Source organism: Onychomys torridus, chromosome 4, assembly GCF_903995425.1.
Source record: "Onychomys torridus chromosome 4, mOncTor1.1, whole genome shotgun sequence".
NCBI classification, from domain to species: Eukaryota; Metazoa; Chordata; class Mammalia; order Rodentia; family Cricetidae; genus Onychomys; species Onychomys torridus.
In genome coordinates this window covers 107,297,228-107,313,806 of record NC_050446.1, presented here as the reverse complement: position 1 = coordinate 107,313,806, position 16,579 = coordinate 107,297,228, and the positions used below count along the sequence as shown (strand labels likewise).

At 50.1% G+C, this 16,579-nt stretch overlaps 1 protein-coding gene across 1 annotated transcript; it reads left to right on the top strand.

Moving 5' to 3' along the window:
• Positions 1-3,407: 3,407 nt before the first annotated feature.
• Lrrn4 (leucine rich repeat neuronal 4) lies at positions 3,408-13,217 on the top strand. The gene is made up of 4 exons (XM_036185475.1): positions 3,408-4,056; positions 5,029-5,233; positions 9,534-9,671; positions 10,686-13,217. The coding sequence occupies exons 1-4, from the start codon at positions 3,408-3,410 to the stop codon at positions 11,887-11,889; spliced, it is 2,196 nt and encodes a 731-aa protein (XP_036041368.1). The 3' UTR covers positions 11,890-13,217.
• Positions 13,218-16,579: the final 3,362 nt, after the last annotated feature.

Sequence of the window (16,579 nt, the reverse complement as noted above, 5' to 3'; positions counted from 1 at the left end):
GGTGCCACACAGCAGTTGTCTTCAAGCCTACTATGCCCAAGAAGTCCACTCACTGACAAAAGGAAGTTTTCAACATGGATCAGCATCTTAAGTGATACAGATTTATCTAAATGTCAAAGAAAAGTTCCCTTAAATGAAGGTAACAGCATCAAATATAAAATTGGCTGAAGGGATCTAAACAAGTGATACACAGACATCGTGCCCATGGTCTGCTCCAGAGCCCAGTCAACCTTGGGAACCAGTTTCCTTACCACAGGATAGTAGTCAGTACCTTGGGATGATTCAATGAGAGCATGCTTGTGGACCTGGGGTCTAGCATTGGGAAGTACTTAACTGTAAATGGGGGGAAACAGGGGTGGGGGGGGGTTGGGGGTGGTGATGGAAAGCAGAAAGCACCATACAATGGCAAGGCTAACCCAATCTATAAAAAAAATCCAGGGGTTGGGGATTTAGCTCAGTGGTAGAGAGCTTGCCTAGCAAGCACAAGGCCCTGGGTTTGGTCCTCAGCTCCAGAAAGAAAAAAAAAAAAAATCCTAAACAAACCCATACAGGCACTGACATCAGTTTCCCCAGCATGGGGGGCCCAATTGGATGGCACCAGGAACCTATCCGCTGAAGCAATAGAGCACCCCAGAGGACCCAGGGTAAACAGCACATCAGCCTAGGCAGGCCAGCTCTGGCAGCACCTGACACAGTGGGCAGCAAGCACCACAGCAGGCTAGGTTAGGTTGGTTAAGAGGATCTGAGCGGGTTGGGGATTTAGCTCAGTGGTAGAGTGCTTGCCTAGCAAGCGCAAGACTCTGGGTTCGATCCTCAGCTCAAAAAAAAGAGGATCTGAGCTCCAGGAGAGTACCAGCTGATGACCTCAGGGCCAGGGCCTCTCCCTCCCCCTCCCCACTATGACCCAGAGGAGTGTCCCCAACAGGGTTTCAACATAGTTTACAGTCCTTCCAGGTATGGGAATGTCCTTCCATCTTGGGGTCTATTTGTACTTACATTTCAGTGGGCTCTGCTCCTTCCCATCTGGTGTCTCCAGCAGAACTCGGAACCCCTTGCTGGCTTCAAGGGAGCTAATGGCTTGACCAGAGTGGACAGAGCATGTTCAATTTTGAGAGAAATCTGAGGCTTTGATTCTTGCTCTGTGCCAAGTAGCTGGTTAAGGAGCTCATGGCTGGGCCACAGGAGTCAACCTCCAGTCACTTCTCTTTCCCATCTTTCTCTGCTTCCACTTCTGCCCATGGTGCAGCCTTCCCATCACCACCGAGGCCAGGACCCAGACTCCTGGATAGTTAGTTCCCCAGAGGGGAGCACAGAGCAGACCTCCCCTGATCTCGCTTAGGCAGAGGAGGAATGTTTCTGAAGAGCAAGACCTCAGCTGGCCCTGCAACAGGCATCTTTGAAGAAGACCTCAAAGGAAACTGCCAGGACTAGTAATCCCATCAGACCAGTTTGCAAGGTTCCTGGGACTGCTCAGAGCTGCCCAGATAAGCAGTGACAGGGGGGAAAACAGGCAGCTCTGGTCCTGGCGTCTGTATACAAAGAATTGGGGATGACAGCCCAGCCTGTTCCCAAGCTTCCTGGCGGGCCTGGGAGAAGAGGGGAAGGGGACAGAACTCTATGGGAGAACAGCACTGTCTGCTCCAAGCAGGTGCTGGGAAAAAAAACAAAAAAACAAAAACAACAACAACAAAAAAAAAAAAACCGGTGTCACCGTGTCCTCTGGGGGATCTGCAGGTTTTTATAACTGGGATCCATTATAGGGCAGGAATGTCCTTTCTGCATTTCTGGTCTGTATATTTATTCTCACTACGTAGAATTAAACACAGGTTGTCGCTGAACCGGGTCCCAGAGCAATCACTTGTCTTGGGGGCTTTTGCACATGGCTCGAGCTAGATCCAGTGTGAAAACTCCATTGCACAGGTCTGTGGTCACTTCCCTGTGAATCTCTGCAAGCCACTCTGGGAAAGCACCCCTCCCTCAGGAAAGGCAGCTTTTTGCTCTCCCAGCTCACCTCCTGTCTCCAATTATCCCAGGAGATTAGGAATCACCTAGAGGAGAGAATAAGATTCCTGGGAGGTGACAGGGCTGCCTCACTGGGCACCAGCCCTTGCTGCTGGCTTCTTTTCTCAAGCTTGGGAAAGTGAAGTAAGGAAAGAGAAGGATGGGAAGGATCGGAGGAGGACTGCAGGTGGGGGTGGGTGCCAGGTCTATGCAGGAAAAGGCCCGAGGCGGGAAGATGTGAGATCAAAACAAGCCAAGTCTTGGTGGAGAAGGAGGGGTTTCAGGGCTAGAGTGTCTCAGGCTCCTCCCGGATGGGGCTGGAGGAGGGGCACAAGGGAACCAGACGTCTCCCCTCTGATATTCAGAAGTCACTGGTTCCTGCAATATTCAAGAGTTTGAGGACTGTGAAGGGGTGCCACATTCCACAGGGACAGCTCCCAGGTAAGTATGACATACTACAGATACCTTCACTCCTGGCCTTAAGCTCCAGCTGCTTTCTCGTCACTTTAACTTCGAACCAAGAGGGAGGAGGCCTTTCTCTTGGAGCCTCATGGTGACTCAGAGATTGGTGTTCAGTGGGGAGCCATGGCAGGAAATCTACAGTAACACGGGCTATCAGGCAATGACTTCAGGCCCAGGGCCCGCTTAGAAGCCATTTTGCCATTCCCAAGTCAGCCCATAGCCCTGGGCCAACCCTCCTCCAGTGCTAGCTTTTGTTAGAACCCATATGGGACCAGGGAATGCTTGATCCAAGAGTCCCAAGTCTTGGAGCTGTCTAGGGCTCCTGTCTTCTTCTGAAGGCAACCCTGAGCTCCCTTCCAAGAGAACTTATTTTACTCAAACTAAGAAGTGGCTGGGCACTTCCAATGAGAAAAATTGGCCCAGTCTAGGTATGATCTAGGTATGACTAAGTTTCTCTTGACTCCCATTTAATCTCAGCTGAAGTTTAACCGGTGGGGGGGGGGGCGTTCACAATTAGGACGCCGCTGCTTAACGGGGGTTGGGGGGGAGGCAAAAAGAGAACAAACAGCCTTCTCTCAAAAACCCATAGAAGAGGAAGCATGGGGGACCCTGGAAGAGTCAGGTCAGGCGTGGAAAGATGAGGGAAGCCTCCGGGAGGCTGGAAAAGCGAAGGCATTGCTAGGACAAGCAAGTGTGCGTGGGTCCAGCACCAGAGATGAGAGAAAAGCTGGTCTCCACCTGCGCGCTGACAAGTATGAGATGGAGATGGGGTGGGGTGAGTCTCTCTCTCTCTCTCTCTCTCTCTCTCTCTCTCTCTCTCTCTCTCACACACACACACACACACACACACACACACACACACACACACTATAGGGGACACACTCTTGCCTTCCGTTCAGGGGCTTCTTCTGAAGTTATGGGCGGTCTTTCCCTAGAGACTCGACATGCGTTGGACGTTGCTACTGCTGCTGCAGCTACTGCTGATGGTTCGGAGCCAGAGTCTGGTGGGACTTTCCCAGGCGTCGATCCCCCTCTTCCGACTCACTCATCAGGGACCCTGGGACACGCACGACAGCCAAGCCACCGACTCGCCCTGCCAAGGGCTCCCCGCTGCAGGAGCCACGACCCTGAACCTGGCAAACCGCAGCCTGGAGCGCTTGCCCAGCTGCCTGCCGCACACGCTGCGCAGCCTCGACGGCAGCCACAACCTGCTGCGCGCCTTCGGGGGGCCTGAGTTCGGTCGCCTGGCCGAGCTCCGCGTGCTCACTCTGAACCATAACCGCATCTCCACGCTACACTGGGGCCGCGGCACGCCGGCCAGGCTGCGCGAGCTCGACCTCAGCCACAACCTGCTGACCGCTCTGCCCGCCTACGCCGGGCCCCCGGAGCGCAACCTGCGCTCGCTGATGCTGGCCGGGAACCCACTGCAGGCGCTGCAGCCACAGACCTTTGCACGCTTCCCGGCGCTGCAGCTTCTCAACCTCTCCTGCAGCGAGCTGGACCACATCGCCCAGGAGGCGTTCGCCGGGGCGGATGGCGGGCCCCTGGCGGCGCTGGAGGTCTTGGACCTGAGCCGCACGCGCCTGGAGCGAGGTGAGAGCGTGTGAGGGCCACACATGCTCCTCTGGGGTGCGGGGAGGGGGGGCAGGGCTGCATTCTTCAAGAGGTGGCCCCAGAAACCAGACGCGTGGACCCAAGTGCCCGAAGTGCCACACAGTCGCAGAACTGTGACAATCGCCGGATTACGTAAGAGGAAACTAAGGCACAGAATGGTGGAATGACGTTAGACCTAATCTCATAGATCTAGCGCCTAAAGTCCCCATATCACAGCCCAAGCATTCCACCCGCAGGGCTCAACACTTCTGCCTGGATGAAAGCTGTAGGATGACGAGGTGAAGTTGGCTTTGGAGCTCATGAACATATATATGAGCTTTGCCCCGAAGCGTGCCAAAGAGGAATTCATTGATTCCACCACACACACAATTGTTTCTACAGATGTCGGATTCTTCCAACAAGGTGCAGGAGGGAAGTGCCTCTGATTCAGGAGGATGCTTCTAGTGTCCTTTAAAAACACTTTATGTGTCTATAACCTCTTGTTTACCACGGTGGTCTGAGGAAGCGCCACAAGGGGCTAGAGAGAACAAGAAATTCAGAAAGGGGAATGTTCTCCACATTTTGGGAGACTACAAAATTGAGTTCCTGGGGCCTCCTCCAACTATGTGCCCCCCTCTCCTCCTTTTTTATGTTCCTGGAAAGCTCTCCACTTTTTGGAGGCATCCAAGCTAAACTGGCTATTTGGGGTGTGGAGTTAACCTGAGGCTGCGACAGCAGCAGGCTTGGAGATAACAGTCCCAGGTAAGGGCTTCCAGCTCCGTGGCCTTGGGTCAGCCAGGATCCTCTATGTTTTTAGCCAACTTGTTAAAAAAGGATTAGGCATGGCTGAGAAAGCGCCTTTCCAGCTGCTGTAGCCAGCCGTCACCTCTCCAGTCACTCACTTCTGAACGGCTCTTCTGAGCCCCTGGGTTTTTGTGTCTTGCCATCATGGATAATTCCCTTTGATTTCAGTTGAGTCTGGGTGGATCAGAAACCTGCCACAGCTTAAGTCCCTCTACCTGAGAAAGATGCCCAGGCTGAAGACCCTGGAGGGAGACATTTTCAAGATGACCCCCCACCTGCAGCAGCTGGATTGTCAAGAATCCCCAGCACTCAGTTCTGTCCACACAGAGATCTTTCAAGACACACCTTGTCTACAAGTCCTTCTGTTCCAGAAGTAAGTGATTCTAAGCCCAGCTCAGTCAGGACTGCTTTTTGCCCATTAAACTGTGTTGCATTTCATATGACGTACCAGTCCTTGCTGTTTCTGCCACTGCCCTTCCAAACCCTGTCTGGGCCTCTGTTCTCCCCCATCTTCCCTGTGGTGCCTTAAGCATGTCCCAGGCAGCTTAATGACTAGCAATGATGCCGTCCTGGGGTATGAGTGGGCTGGGAGGGAAGGAGACGGGGTAGGAAGGTTTACCATGCCGTAGGATCTGGAGTTGCTCCTCTTTTTCTAATAGCAGCCATTGGCTTGACTTCTCAGAGTAGTGGAACACTTACGATAACCCCAGGCCACCTCTTGTCAGTGGGGCCTACATTGGGGACTTGTCATTTGACATAGAAGCATCCACTTTTCTCCCTCCTGTTTTGGTGGGGATGGGGATTAGAGAAGCTTCCAAAGCGCTGTCCAGTCTCTTCTCCCCTCTTTGATCAAGTCTACAGCTGGGTAATGAGTTAGTAAACTCCTTGTCTTCCCTGCTCTTGATCAGGGTGTAGAGGCAATTCTCTTTGGGATCTGGGCACCTCAGCCAGCCCCTTACTCAGGGCTCCCAGCCTTTATGGTTTCTGTTGAACTTAAGCCCTGTTTGAAATACCCAGTTACTTAACAGTCTATTCTGTGTCATTGGCCATTTGTGAAAGATTTAAAGTAGCGGCATTGAACCTTAGTTCTGCAGTGAGATTCTGTGTTCCCTGACCCACGGGGCCTAGCACTTTTCAGAGGTTGAATGCCTGTCTCTCAGAGTCCAGGAAGATGGTATCCTAGAGGGGCTACATGGCTGACCACATCATGGATAAAGATGGTGTTGTGGCTTACAGCTCCAGGGGAGCCTAAGAGTGGATTTTCTTAGTTCTCTTTTGCCCAAAGCTGGTGCCAAAGATGGAGCTATTTTTCCTTGGGAATGAATGCTTCTCCTTTGTTTGGTAACCAAATACTAAGCACCCATAGTGTGGAGGAAAAACACTTTGTGGCTCTGACTCCTTTAGGCTAGACAAAAAATACAAAACTTCAAAGTAAAAAGAATGAAACACTGGAAAATGATATAGAGTGAAATGGGAATACAACAATGGTGCTCCCTTTGGGGCCTTTCACGGGAGAAAAGCAAGTGGGAGCCCTTAAGTCCGTTTCTGCAGGATAGGAGGTGTCTATAGAACTGGGGAAGGTGGGGCTGGAGAGCTGGCTAGGGGAGGAAGGTGCTTGCTAGGATAGCAAGCATGAACACCTGAGTTCCAATCTCCAGCACTCCGGGCATGGGGGTGCACATCTGTAACACCAGCATAGGGATGCAGAGGAGGGCAAAGCCCTGCAGGGTGCTGGCCAGCCAGCCTCAGCTAAACGGCAAGCTTCAGGCTCAGTGCAGAGACCTTGTCTCAAAAAAATAAGGTGGAAGGCAATTGAGGACATCCTGATGTCAATCTCTGACATTCACAAACGCATACATGGATACACATTCTCACATGCACATCAATGTGCATATCCTCCCCCCTCACTCTCTCTCACACACAAATGATAATACTAACTAGTGTAGGTGATGCTGGGGATGGTAACGAAGGTGGTGGTGATGATGACTGTATGATGATGGTGGTGGTGGTGAAGCTGCTGATGCTCAAGTTGGTAGTCATTACTATAAGGATGATGATATGGCCCCACCTTTCAACAAGACCACAGTTTAGTATAGGAAGCAAATGACTGCCAGCTAGCACAAGCCATCATGAACCACAGCAGAGGCACACACTCTATGCAGTGTTTAAAGCAGGCAGTGGTAGTGATCCATCAGGCTGGGTAAGGGAGGCTTCTGTAGGAAGGGCATGAATGAGCCATAGCTCTATGCAGCTCATGTTGCCCATGGTGAATTGTTAACTGTGAAGGGCAGGGAAAAAAACCTAAGAGTCAAGGAGCTCAGGAAGTGTGAAGAGTCCAGGTCAAACATTCTGTCAGACTCCAAGGAAGAAACAGGAGAGAGCCAAGAGTGGATCTGCCATTGTTAGGTGTGAGAAACCATAAATATGCCTCGAATAATTCTCCCCTGCCCCACTCCCGTCCCCCATCCCTGTCTGTGATGGCTCATCTTCACCCATCGAAAGCTTGCCGCTTGAAGCTTGGTGACTTGGGATCGGTGCTGTATTAGCAAAGGTAGACAGGAAGGAGAAAGCATTGAGAGTTGGAGTTTGTTTTCTCTTGTTCTTGGAGCCCCGACTACCATGTGATGCTCTAGGCTGGCCTCCCAGGTGATAAAAGGTGCATGGAGAGAGGTCCACACCTAGTTGGGGCTCTCTATAGATGATGTAGCCCTACATCATCTGGCCCAGGTGAGGCTGCCCAGACCAGGAACTACCAAGCCACCCCAAGAATCATGTGAATGAAAACAAGGCAATTGTAAGCTTCTACGTTTTGGTGCCATCCTCCACTTAACAAGGGCTAACTGGTGCACTGAGCGAGGCATTGTATACGTATTGGCATTGTGCCAACAGCTGTGGTCCAGATGTGGCATTCAACTGCTTTTTCATTTCTGGCTACATCACATTTGCTAATATCCTCCTGGCCTAAGTAAGTCACCAAGTTTGAAAGGGTAGAGAACTACAGACTAGCTTTGGATGAGGAGAGATGCAATCACATTGCAAAGGTGTGAGCCTACAGAGACGAGAGGACCTGTGGCCATTTTTACAAATACTCCATGTAGCTGAAGTTTTCCTGGTCCTGCCTGGCCCATGGTCAAGACAAATCTCTCCCACTCATGTCCCCTAAGTAAACACACAGAGACTTATATTACTTATAAACTGTATGGCTGTGGCAGGCTGCTTGCTATCTGTTCTTATATCTTTTTTAAAATTTTATTCATTTATTATGTATGCAGTGTTCTGCCTGCAGGCTAGAAGAGGGCACCAGATCTCATTACAGATGGTTGTGAGCCACCATGTGGTTGCTGGGACTTGAACTCAGGACCTCTGGAAGAGCAGTCAATGTTCTTAACCTCTGAGCCATTTCTCCAGTCCCTTACATCTTAAATTAACCCATTTCTATAAATCTATACCTTGCCATGTGGCTCCTGGCTTACCAGTATCTTACATCATGTTTTCTCCTCATGGCGGCTCGCAGTGTCTCCTGACTCAGCCTTCTTCCACCCAGCATTCTCCTCTCTCTTGTTCCACCTACACTATACTCCCTGCCTGGCTACTGGCCAGTCAGCGTTTTACTTATCAGTCAATCATAGCAACATATATTCACAGCATACAGGACATCCCACAGCAACTCCACCATACTCAGAAATGGCAAACTCACTCCAGGCTCTCCCTTCTTTCTTCCCTGGAGTTCAACATAATCTTTGTCCTAGACTCACTCCACTCTCTGGGTCTCTAGGCTTTTCCAGTGGTGAGATAAGAGTTTCACTGAGAGTTTTGGATTAAGGGTGGTAAAATGCTTACCTAGCATGTGTGAGGCCCTGGTTTCAATCCCCAGCACTGGTCTATAACAATAGTATTTACTATCCGTTTTTTATTTTTGTTTTTGTTTTTGTTTTTTGGTGTGTGTGTGTGTGTGTAGAGATTTGTATTTACTAACACGTTCATTATCACAGACTTTTGATAAAAACACTTGGCATGGGGTATTTTCTCTATTTAATATGAGTTAATAATGGTTGAGTTTGGTTGGCAAAATAGGAGGTCTAAACTCATTTTGGTTCCACGCCAAGTTGTAACACTAGCAGAATTGTTTTCTCACAATACCACTGTGCCTCTTAGGAACATTTATTTCGTTTTCTTTAAGGTTTAATTAGAGATGGCTCAGCACTTAAAAGCACTGGCTGCTCTTCCACAAGTCTTGAGTTCAGGTCTCAGGAACCACACGGTGGCTCACAGCCATCTATAGTGGGAACTGATGCCCTCTTCCAATGTAAAGGTGTACATGCAGATAGAGCACTCATATACATAAAGTAATTATTTCATGTGTATGTTTGCTTTGCTTGTGTGTATGTCTGTGCACTGTGTGTGCAGTACCCATGGAAGTCAGAAGATGTGAGATCCTCTGGAACTGGAGTTACAGATAGTTGTGAACCACCATGTGGGTGCTGAGAACTGAACCCAGATCCTTTAGAAGAGCAACCAGTGCTCTTAACCTCTGGGCCATCTCTCTGGCCTTTGTGGGAACACTGTGAACCTAATTGTTCAAATTGAACCTAAAATCATGCATGAGTTAACTGATTCGTGTGTGTGTGTGTGTGTGTGTGTGTGTGTGTGTGTGTGTGTGTGTGTCATTTCAGCTGCAACTTGAGTTCCTTTGGACCTTGGATTGTGAATTCCTCCCAGGTCTTGTCTGTCAACCTCTTTGGCAACCCTCTCATTTGCAACTGTGAGCTGGCTTGGCTTCTCGTGGATGCAAACAAAACTATCGTACACAGGTAACACATTTACTGAACAGATGGCTGTGAGATGGGATCAACCTTCCAGAGTTGGAGCCATCCCTGCTTAGTTTTGCCCATATGACCATGTGGGCGTTCACCCCAGTGTAGTCGGATGGGGGCAGGGAGAATGAATGATGGCTCTACTTCTATTCTAGCCAGCCAGAAAGGGCAAAGACTATAGAAAAACTGACTCAGGAGTTTTTAAATGGATGAGGCTGCCAGATGGTGCTCACCATTTCTACTCATATTCATTGGCCAACAGTTAGTGGACAGACCACACACACCTCACTGCAAAGGAGGCTGGGAAATGTAGTCTGCATGCCCTGTAGGAAAAGGAAGATCAGCCGTACCATTTCTCTATTTTATAGACAAGGGAATGGAGCCCAAACAAGTGAGGTACTTGATAAATTCATGCAACTGTTGGATGAAGGAGGCAGTATCCATCTTCATCTCTATCTGTGCTCTTAACCACTAGGCCCCTTGATCCCTCAAGACAGCCTAGCTTCCTGCTCTTAGCCATTCAGCCTAAGCCCAGTATGCTTACAGAGCTTTCTCGTGGGGCAGGAAGCAAATTCTAATGGTATCTCTTGGTAAGAAGAGCTTGGCTTAGAAGATGCACTAAATCCCTTGACAGTCAGGGTCTCACTATGTTGTTGAAAAAGATTTTGTTGAGAGCACATGCTGAAGCAGAAAGGCTGGCCTCATTCCACTTCCTACTGTAGACATGACTGTTACACTCTCTGGGCCTGATAGTTCCTGCTGCATAGGGTTCCCCAGGTTTCTGCTCTGCCATTTGTTAGCTATAGCATCTTGGGCAGTTAGCATCTCTTTCCTGTTTCCTTCTCTGCCCAGAAGGGATGACGGGGACTTCCTTCAAAGGTTTCCTGGGTCAATAAAGTGATGTCACTTAGGTGATACCTAGTAGAGATGTGTTAGCAGAGCAGACCCCTACATTGAGGATTTAAAACCCTGACACCAAGTATCTCTCCTAATGATTGGTTTTACCTCCAGGGCAGCAGATACCATGTGTGTGCCCACTTTAGGATCCAAGGACCCCTTCTCCGGCCCTCTCTCCCTCTTCCAGCTGTTTGATGTGTGCAGGCCAGACCAAAGCACCACCCTGCTGGCTTCGAATCCGCCTCATTTTGATCATCCAGTTTCTGCACCATGGACACAGGGGCCTTCCATTGGACAGAACACAGTCCTGTCTACTCAGCCGGGAGGAGGCCAACACAGTGTCACCAAGGTCCCCTCCCATACTGTGGCTTCTCTTACACAAGGGTCACAGATGCACGATGATACTTCAGAGGAAACTGCCCAGGCCACTACTGACTCTCTGACAGTTTATAGTCCCTCCAGGGCTCTGCCTGGTGCAGCCGGCACAGAGGCAGAGCAGATTGCCACACATACCCTTGAGCCCAGTATCTCACTGGCCTCCGGCACACTGCTCAGCAAATACCTTGGGCCCTTGTCCAATTCGCCAAACCCCAGGAGCATATCTCAGACTAACCAGAGGACGCCAGTCACCACCAAGGCTCCCCCCACACATCCTCCACAGGATGAGATTCCAGTCTTGCTGTTAGATGATGACAGCGAGGAGGTTGGGACTCAGAATCAGGGGGCAACACCTCGGGAGGATGTCTCTTGTGATTACCAGCCCTGCAGGCATCTGCAGACCCCATGTGCAGAGCTGCAGAGGCGCTTCAGATGCCGCTGCCCTGGTCTTAGTGGCGAAGATACCATCCCAGACCCTCCCAAGCTGCAGGGGGTTTCAGAGATAACTGACACGTCAATGCTCATCCACTGGTGTGCCCCCAACTCAGTGGTGCTCTGGTACCAGATCAACTACTTGGCAGAAGGAGGATCTAGGAACCAGTCCATAGTGGACATCTATGCTACAGCCCGACAGCACCCCCTGTACAAGCTGTCTCCAAGCACTACCTACCATGTGTGTGTGCTAGCAGCCAACAGGGCTGGCCTGAGCCAGCAGCAGACCTCAGCCTGGAAGAGGTCATGTACCACCTTCACAACCAAGCCCAGCTCTGTAGCCATCTTCTGGGGACTGTGTATCTCCAGCGCCCTGTTACTGGTTAGCACCCTGGTGCTGTCTGTGCGTCTCTGGAGGCAGCGCTGGAAGTCCCATAGGCAGTTCTATGACACAAACCTGGTGGCCTTCAAAAACCCAGCCAGGGCTGAGGAAGTAACTCAGTGGTAGTGACTTCCCCATGCGCAAGGCCTTGGGTTTATTCCCCACTATCAAAATCAGATACATTTGAGGCCTTGGATTGATCTCTAGCAACCAATTAAACAACAGACCAGCCTTTGACCACCTGCTGAGGCTCCAGACCTTTAATTATCCCAGCTTCTTTCCTCCAATCAAACCACATCTGCATACAGAAATTATCATCTAGTGTCTATAAACCATCTCAAGTTCCACATTCCCCAAAGCCAGCGTGCCTCGGGCACCCACAGCAATCTCTGCCGCATCCTTCTCTGCTCCTTCTATACCTGTTCTCAGTAACCTGGTGGTCACACCAGATAGTCCTACTGGCACCTGTCATTCTGTGTTGTCCCCTTGGGGTTTTCAGCAGTCAGTGTCTCCCTCAGTATCCACTGGGGTACTGCATGGGAGGAGATAAGAGAAAAGAAAGCAATTGTAACAAGAAACACAACTTTTGGAATACCATCCTTAAGTGTCTTGTGTGGAAGTAGCCTTGTGACCCCTGATTTTCGAGTGAATTCTGTTAGCTAAGAGTGGTTGGCCAAGGAAGAGTTACGGGTGGTTCCTAAGGCCTTCTGAATTGATTAGTTGCATTACAGGATGTGTCAAAACATGTATTTCCAGCTTTACAGCTAAAACTGGCCTTCTGGTAACATCTGTGAAACATAGGAAAAGACTATTTGCTTCCGGGCTTCCTACTTTTCACTCAAGATCCAACAGACAAAGGTAATATGTACTTTGTTGCTTAGACAAGGTCTTACTGTGCAGCACTTAAGAGACCTCAAACTTGGGACCCTTCTACCTCTCTCTCCAAATGTTGGGATTACAAGAGTTTGGAGAGGAGGTAACATTGAACCCACAAACAGCACTTATTTCTATTGTAAGAAAAAAATTGTTTGAATACATCTCTCATCTCCAGAACAGGCTGTAGCACAAATGCCACACTGCAGAAAGAAGGAGTATACTAGGTGGGTCCCAACATGAGTTATACTATACACTTCCGAGTGGCTAAGTATTCAAGCATGTTTTCAACATCCTAAAATATATCCCTAGTTGCATCATATATATGTCCAAGAGAATTGGCGTAAGCATTTGAAAGACCTCCCCTAGATCCTAAAAAGTTACAAAAGCCAAAATGTGGATTAGTGTTGTCCTAAGACAAGTAGTTAAATGGCCCCAGTGTTTTTAGCCTACTCTCAAGAATGAGTCAATTTGCCACTCTGTATACACAAATGCATACTCTAATATTCTCATGCAAATACAATTTCAGCATATTGATAGAAATATTAAGGCAACTCCACATAGTTAAAAGGGAGGTTTATTTTGTGGGGTAACTTACAAGGAAGGGATAGGTTACAGGGTCTGGAAAAGGTGTAGCGCAGTCCAGCGGTGTTCTCTGGAGAACTCTGCTCAGTCTCCCTCCAGCTTCCAGGATCCAGGAACCAAGAGAGCTGGCCCATCCGGATCTCAGGTCTTCAGGGGCCCTCTTTCGGCTCTGCCTTGTAGGTGTGACAGTTACCGAAGCCTCAATGGGGGTAGTACTTCCAGGTCAGAGCTGGAACAGCTACCCACTACACCAGTATATTTTTAAAATGAACACAAGGCTGGGCAGTGGTGGCACATGCCTTTAATTTCAGCACTCAGGAAGTAGAGGCAGATGGATCTCTGTCAGTTTGAGGTCACCCTGGTCTACAGAGCTAATTCTAGGACAGCTAAGCCTACACAAAGAAACCATGTCTCAAAATACCAGGAAAAAACAACAACAAACCAAGGACAGAATGTATATTTTTAACAATTCAGTATAAAAAAAAAATCATGAGGACATTTGAACTATTTTTAAGAATAGATATGGAAAAGGGGTTGACCAGAGCTAGATCAAAACCCCTCATACTAAGGATACTATGGTCAACAATAACCACAATCAAGCAAATATAATAAAGCAGAATAAAGGTCTAATTTCCTCCATAAGCACTTTTCCATCTTTTTATTTGACATTTCTGTGGGTTCACCATCCTGGTTGCTCTAGTAGTCCCTCTGTCTCCAGGCTCAGCAGCTCCCTTAGAAACTGTATGGGAGAGCTGGGGCAGGGCAACCGCCAGGCTTTCCCCAGCCTTCTCTCTTCCCTGTGATGCAGTGGTAGGGTTTAGTATGTGCCAAACCCACGGTGGCAACATTCGCTACTTTTCTATTACTGTGACAAAACTCCATGACCAAGGCAACTTACAGAAGGAAGGATTTATTTAGCTTGTGGTTCGAGAGGGGTCAAGAAGTTGACAGCAGGTAGGCACAGCAGCTGGAGCTAGAAGCTGAGGATTTTCTTTTTTCTTTTGGTCTTAGTAAACTTTTTTTTTTTTTTTACTTTTATTGATTCTTTGCAGATTTCACATCATGCACCCCGATCCCACCCACCTCCCCGTCCCTGTGCCCACCCGCCCCTACATCCATCCTTGCAACCTCCCTTCCAAACAAAACAAAATTTAAAAGAAAAACCAAAGCAAGCAAACAAACAAACCAGAAAAAAAAAAAAAAAAAAAAAAACAAAACAAAAAGCATCTGGTTGTGGAAGCTGTAGTGTGTGTGGCCCACGGAGTCACACAGTTCCCCCTAAGCCCTTTCACTTGCAAGCCTTCATCGCCACGAGCGGTTGTTCTGGTTCAAGGCCTCTGGCTATCAATAATAGCCTGTTGTCCTGTGTCCTGGGGATCCTGCAGTTTGGGATCCATAGGTTCGTCCCCTTTACCTGCTCCAACAGGTGGTGGATGTTCTGGTGGGCCAACTCAGCCCTGGTTCTGGGCCTGGTGGTAGCTGGGCTGGTCAGCCTACCAGCTTCCCTCCACTGTCACCACCCAAGTGAGCTCTCCAGCCCTGCCTTGACCAGCCCACCCAACACAGCCTTGTAGCAAGGAGAGGGGCCAGTTTTGCTCTCAAGCCCTTGGGTCTGCCTCACCCATAATCACACCACCAGGGCCAGCTCCTCTGTCTTGCCCATGCAAAAGGTGCAGGGCCCTCTCTTCTGATTGCTGTAGGGGGCATGGAGTGGGGGCGGGGAAGGGGGTCATCTCTCCTGCTCTCATGCCCTCAGGTCCGGCTCACCTGTACCACCACCACCAGGGTCAGCTCTAGTGTACTGACCAAGTCAGGTGCAGGGCCTGCTCTCCCATGTACTGTAGTCAGTGAGGGACAAGGCTAGTTCTCCGTCTTTCATGACCCAGCCCTCTCATTGACCACAGGCAGCCATGGGTGGGAAGGAGGGCATCTTTCTCTCCCCCATGTCACCACACGGCAGATGAGGGGGTGGCAGGGCCAGCTCTGCTGTTCTTACCCTCAGGACTGGTTCACCTGCTTCCTGACTACAGGATCAGCTCTAGTGTGCTGCCCAGGTGAGGTGCATGAACATGGTGAAGGGTGGGGCCATCTTTCCTGATTGCAGGGGCTAGATCTCAACCCTCAGATTTCAACACCCACTTGGTTCCTACGAACTCCATGGCAACACAGGCCATGGACATCAACAGACCCCAGCCACAGCAGGACTATGGACCCAGACGTGACCCTCGGCAGCAGCCCTGGCTCAGGTGTCACCCTGGCTCTGGTGGCAGCACAAGCCACCTGGATCAGTACGGCCCTGGTAGCAGTATGGCCCTGAGACACCAACATAGTCTCATTTGGCTGACCAGACTCCAGGCATCCCTGTGGCCTTTGGTGATAACATGGGCCATGGCTACTGTAAAGCCATGGACCCAAACATGGACCTCAGGAGCAGCCCGGGCCTAGATGTCATCATGGCCCCAGGTGGCAGCGCACAGCACTCACATTTACATGGCTCCATGGCAGCATGGCTCTCGGACACCAATCTGGCCCCAACTGGTGGCCTCTGCACTGCCTTCAGTGGCAACAAGAGCCACAGACATCAGCTCAGCTGTATCAGGGCTTTGGACCAAGATTGGCCCTTGGCAATAGCACATGTCCAGACATCACCTTGGACACAGGTAGCAACCAGGCCTTTCACATCAGCCTGTTCATCACCACCCTCACCTCTTCAGACCTGCCTCTCCCTAGCCCATGAATTGGTTCACCTCTTTTCCAACTCCCCACACTGTATTTGCTCACCATAAAAGCATCTTACTGCCCCTGCCAGCCACATGGCATGGCTTGGATCTGTTGCTGTGGCTGTGTCCCAGACTGGAGCTAGAGTCCCTGGGTGGCTCCTGGTTGAGTCCTGCCCCACCAGCCACATGGCATGACAGAGAGCTGTTGCTGTGTTGTGGGCAGGGGCTAGGGCCCTCAGGCAGCACTTGAGTGAGGCCTACCTGGCATGGCCTGGAGCTGTTGCTCTGGGGTGTCTCTGCCAGGGGTTAGAGTCCCCAGGCCGCTCCTGGTTGAGTGGAGCTATTGTTGTATTGCAGGCCTGTGCCTGAGAGTTCAAATCTTGAACCACAAACAAAAAAGAGTGCACTGGGAATGGCTTTGAAACCCCCGTGTGGAGTGGGTAGCCATTCCAGCTTTGATCTGGAGGTACCACCCCCACTGAGGCTTCGGTAACTGTCACGCCTACAAGACAGAGCCAAGAGAGGAAACTGAAGACCTGAGATCCGGATGGGTCAGCTCTCTGGATTCCTGGATCCTGGACACTGGAGTTGCCTTAAGATTTAAACCTATGTTCGTGACATACTTCTTCCAGCTAGGC

Bases quoted from the DNA above. Each gene is read 5' to 3' on its own strand.
- Lrrn4 (XM_036185475.1), top strand. From the start codon at position 3,408: ATGCGTTGGACGTTGCTACTGCTGCTGCAGCTACTGCTGATGGTTCGG. The intron at 5,234-9,533 runs GTAAGTGATTCT...GTGTCATTTCAG, and splicing joins CAAGTCCTTCTGTTCCAGAA to CTGCAACTTGAGTTCCTTTG. The intron at 9,672-10,685 runs GTAACACATTTA...TTTTACCTCCAG, and splicing joins AACAAAACTATCGTACACAG to GGCAGCAGATACCATGTGTG.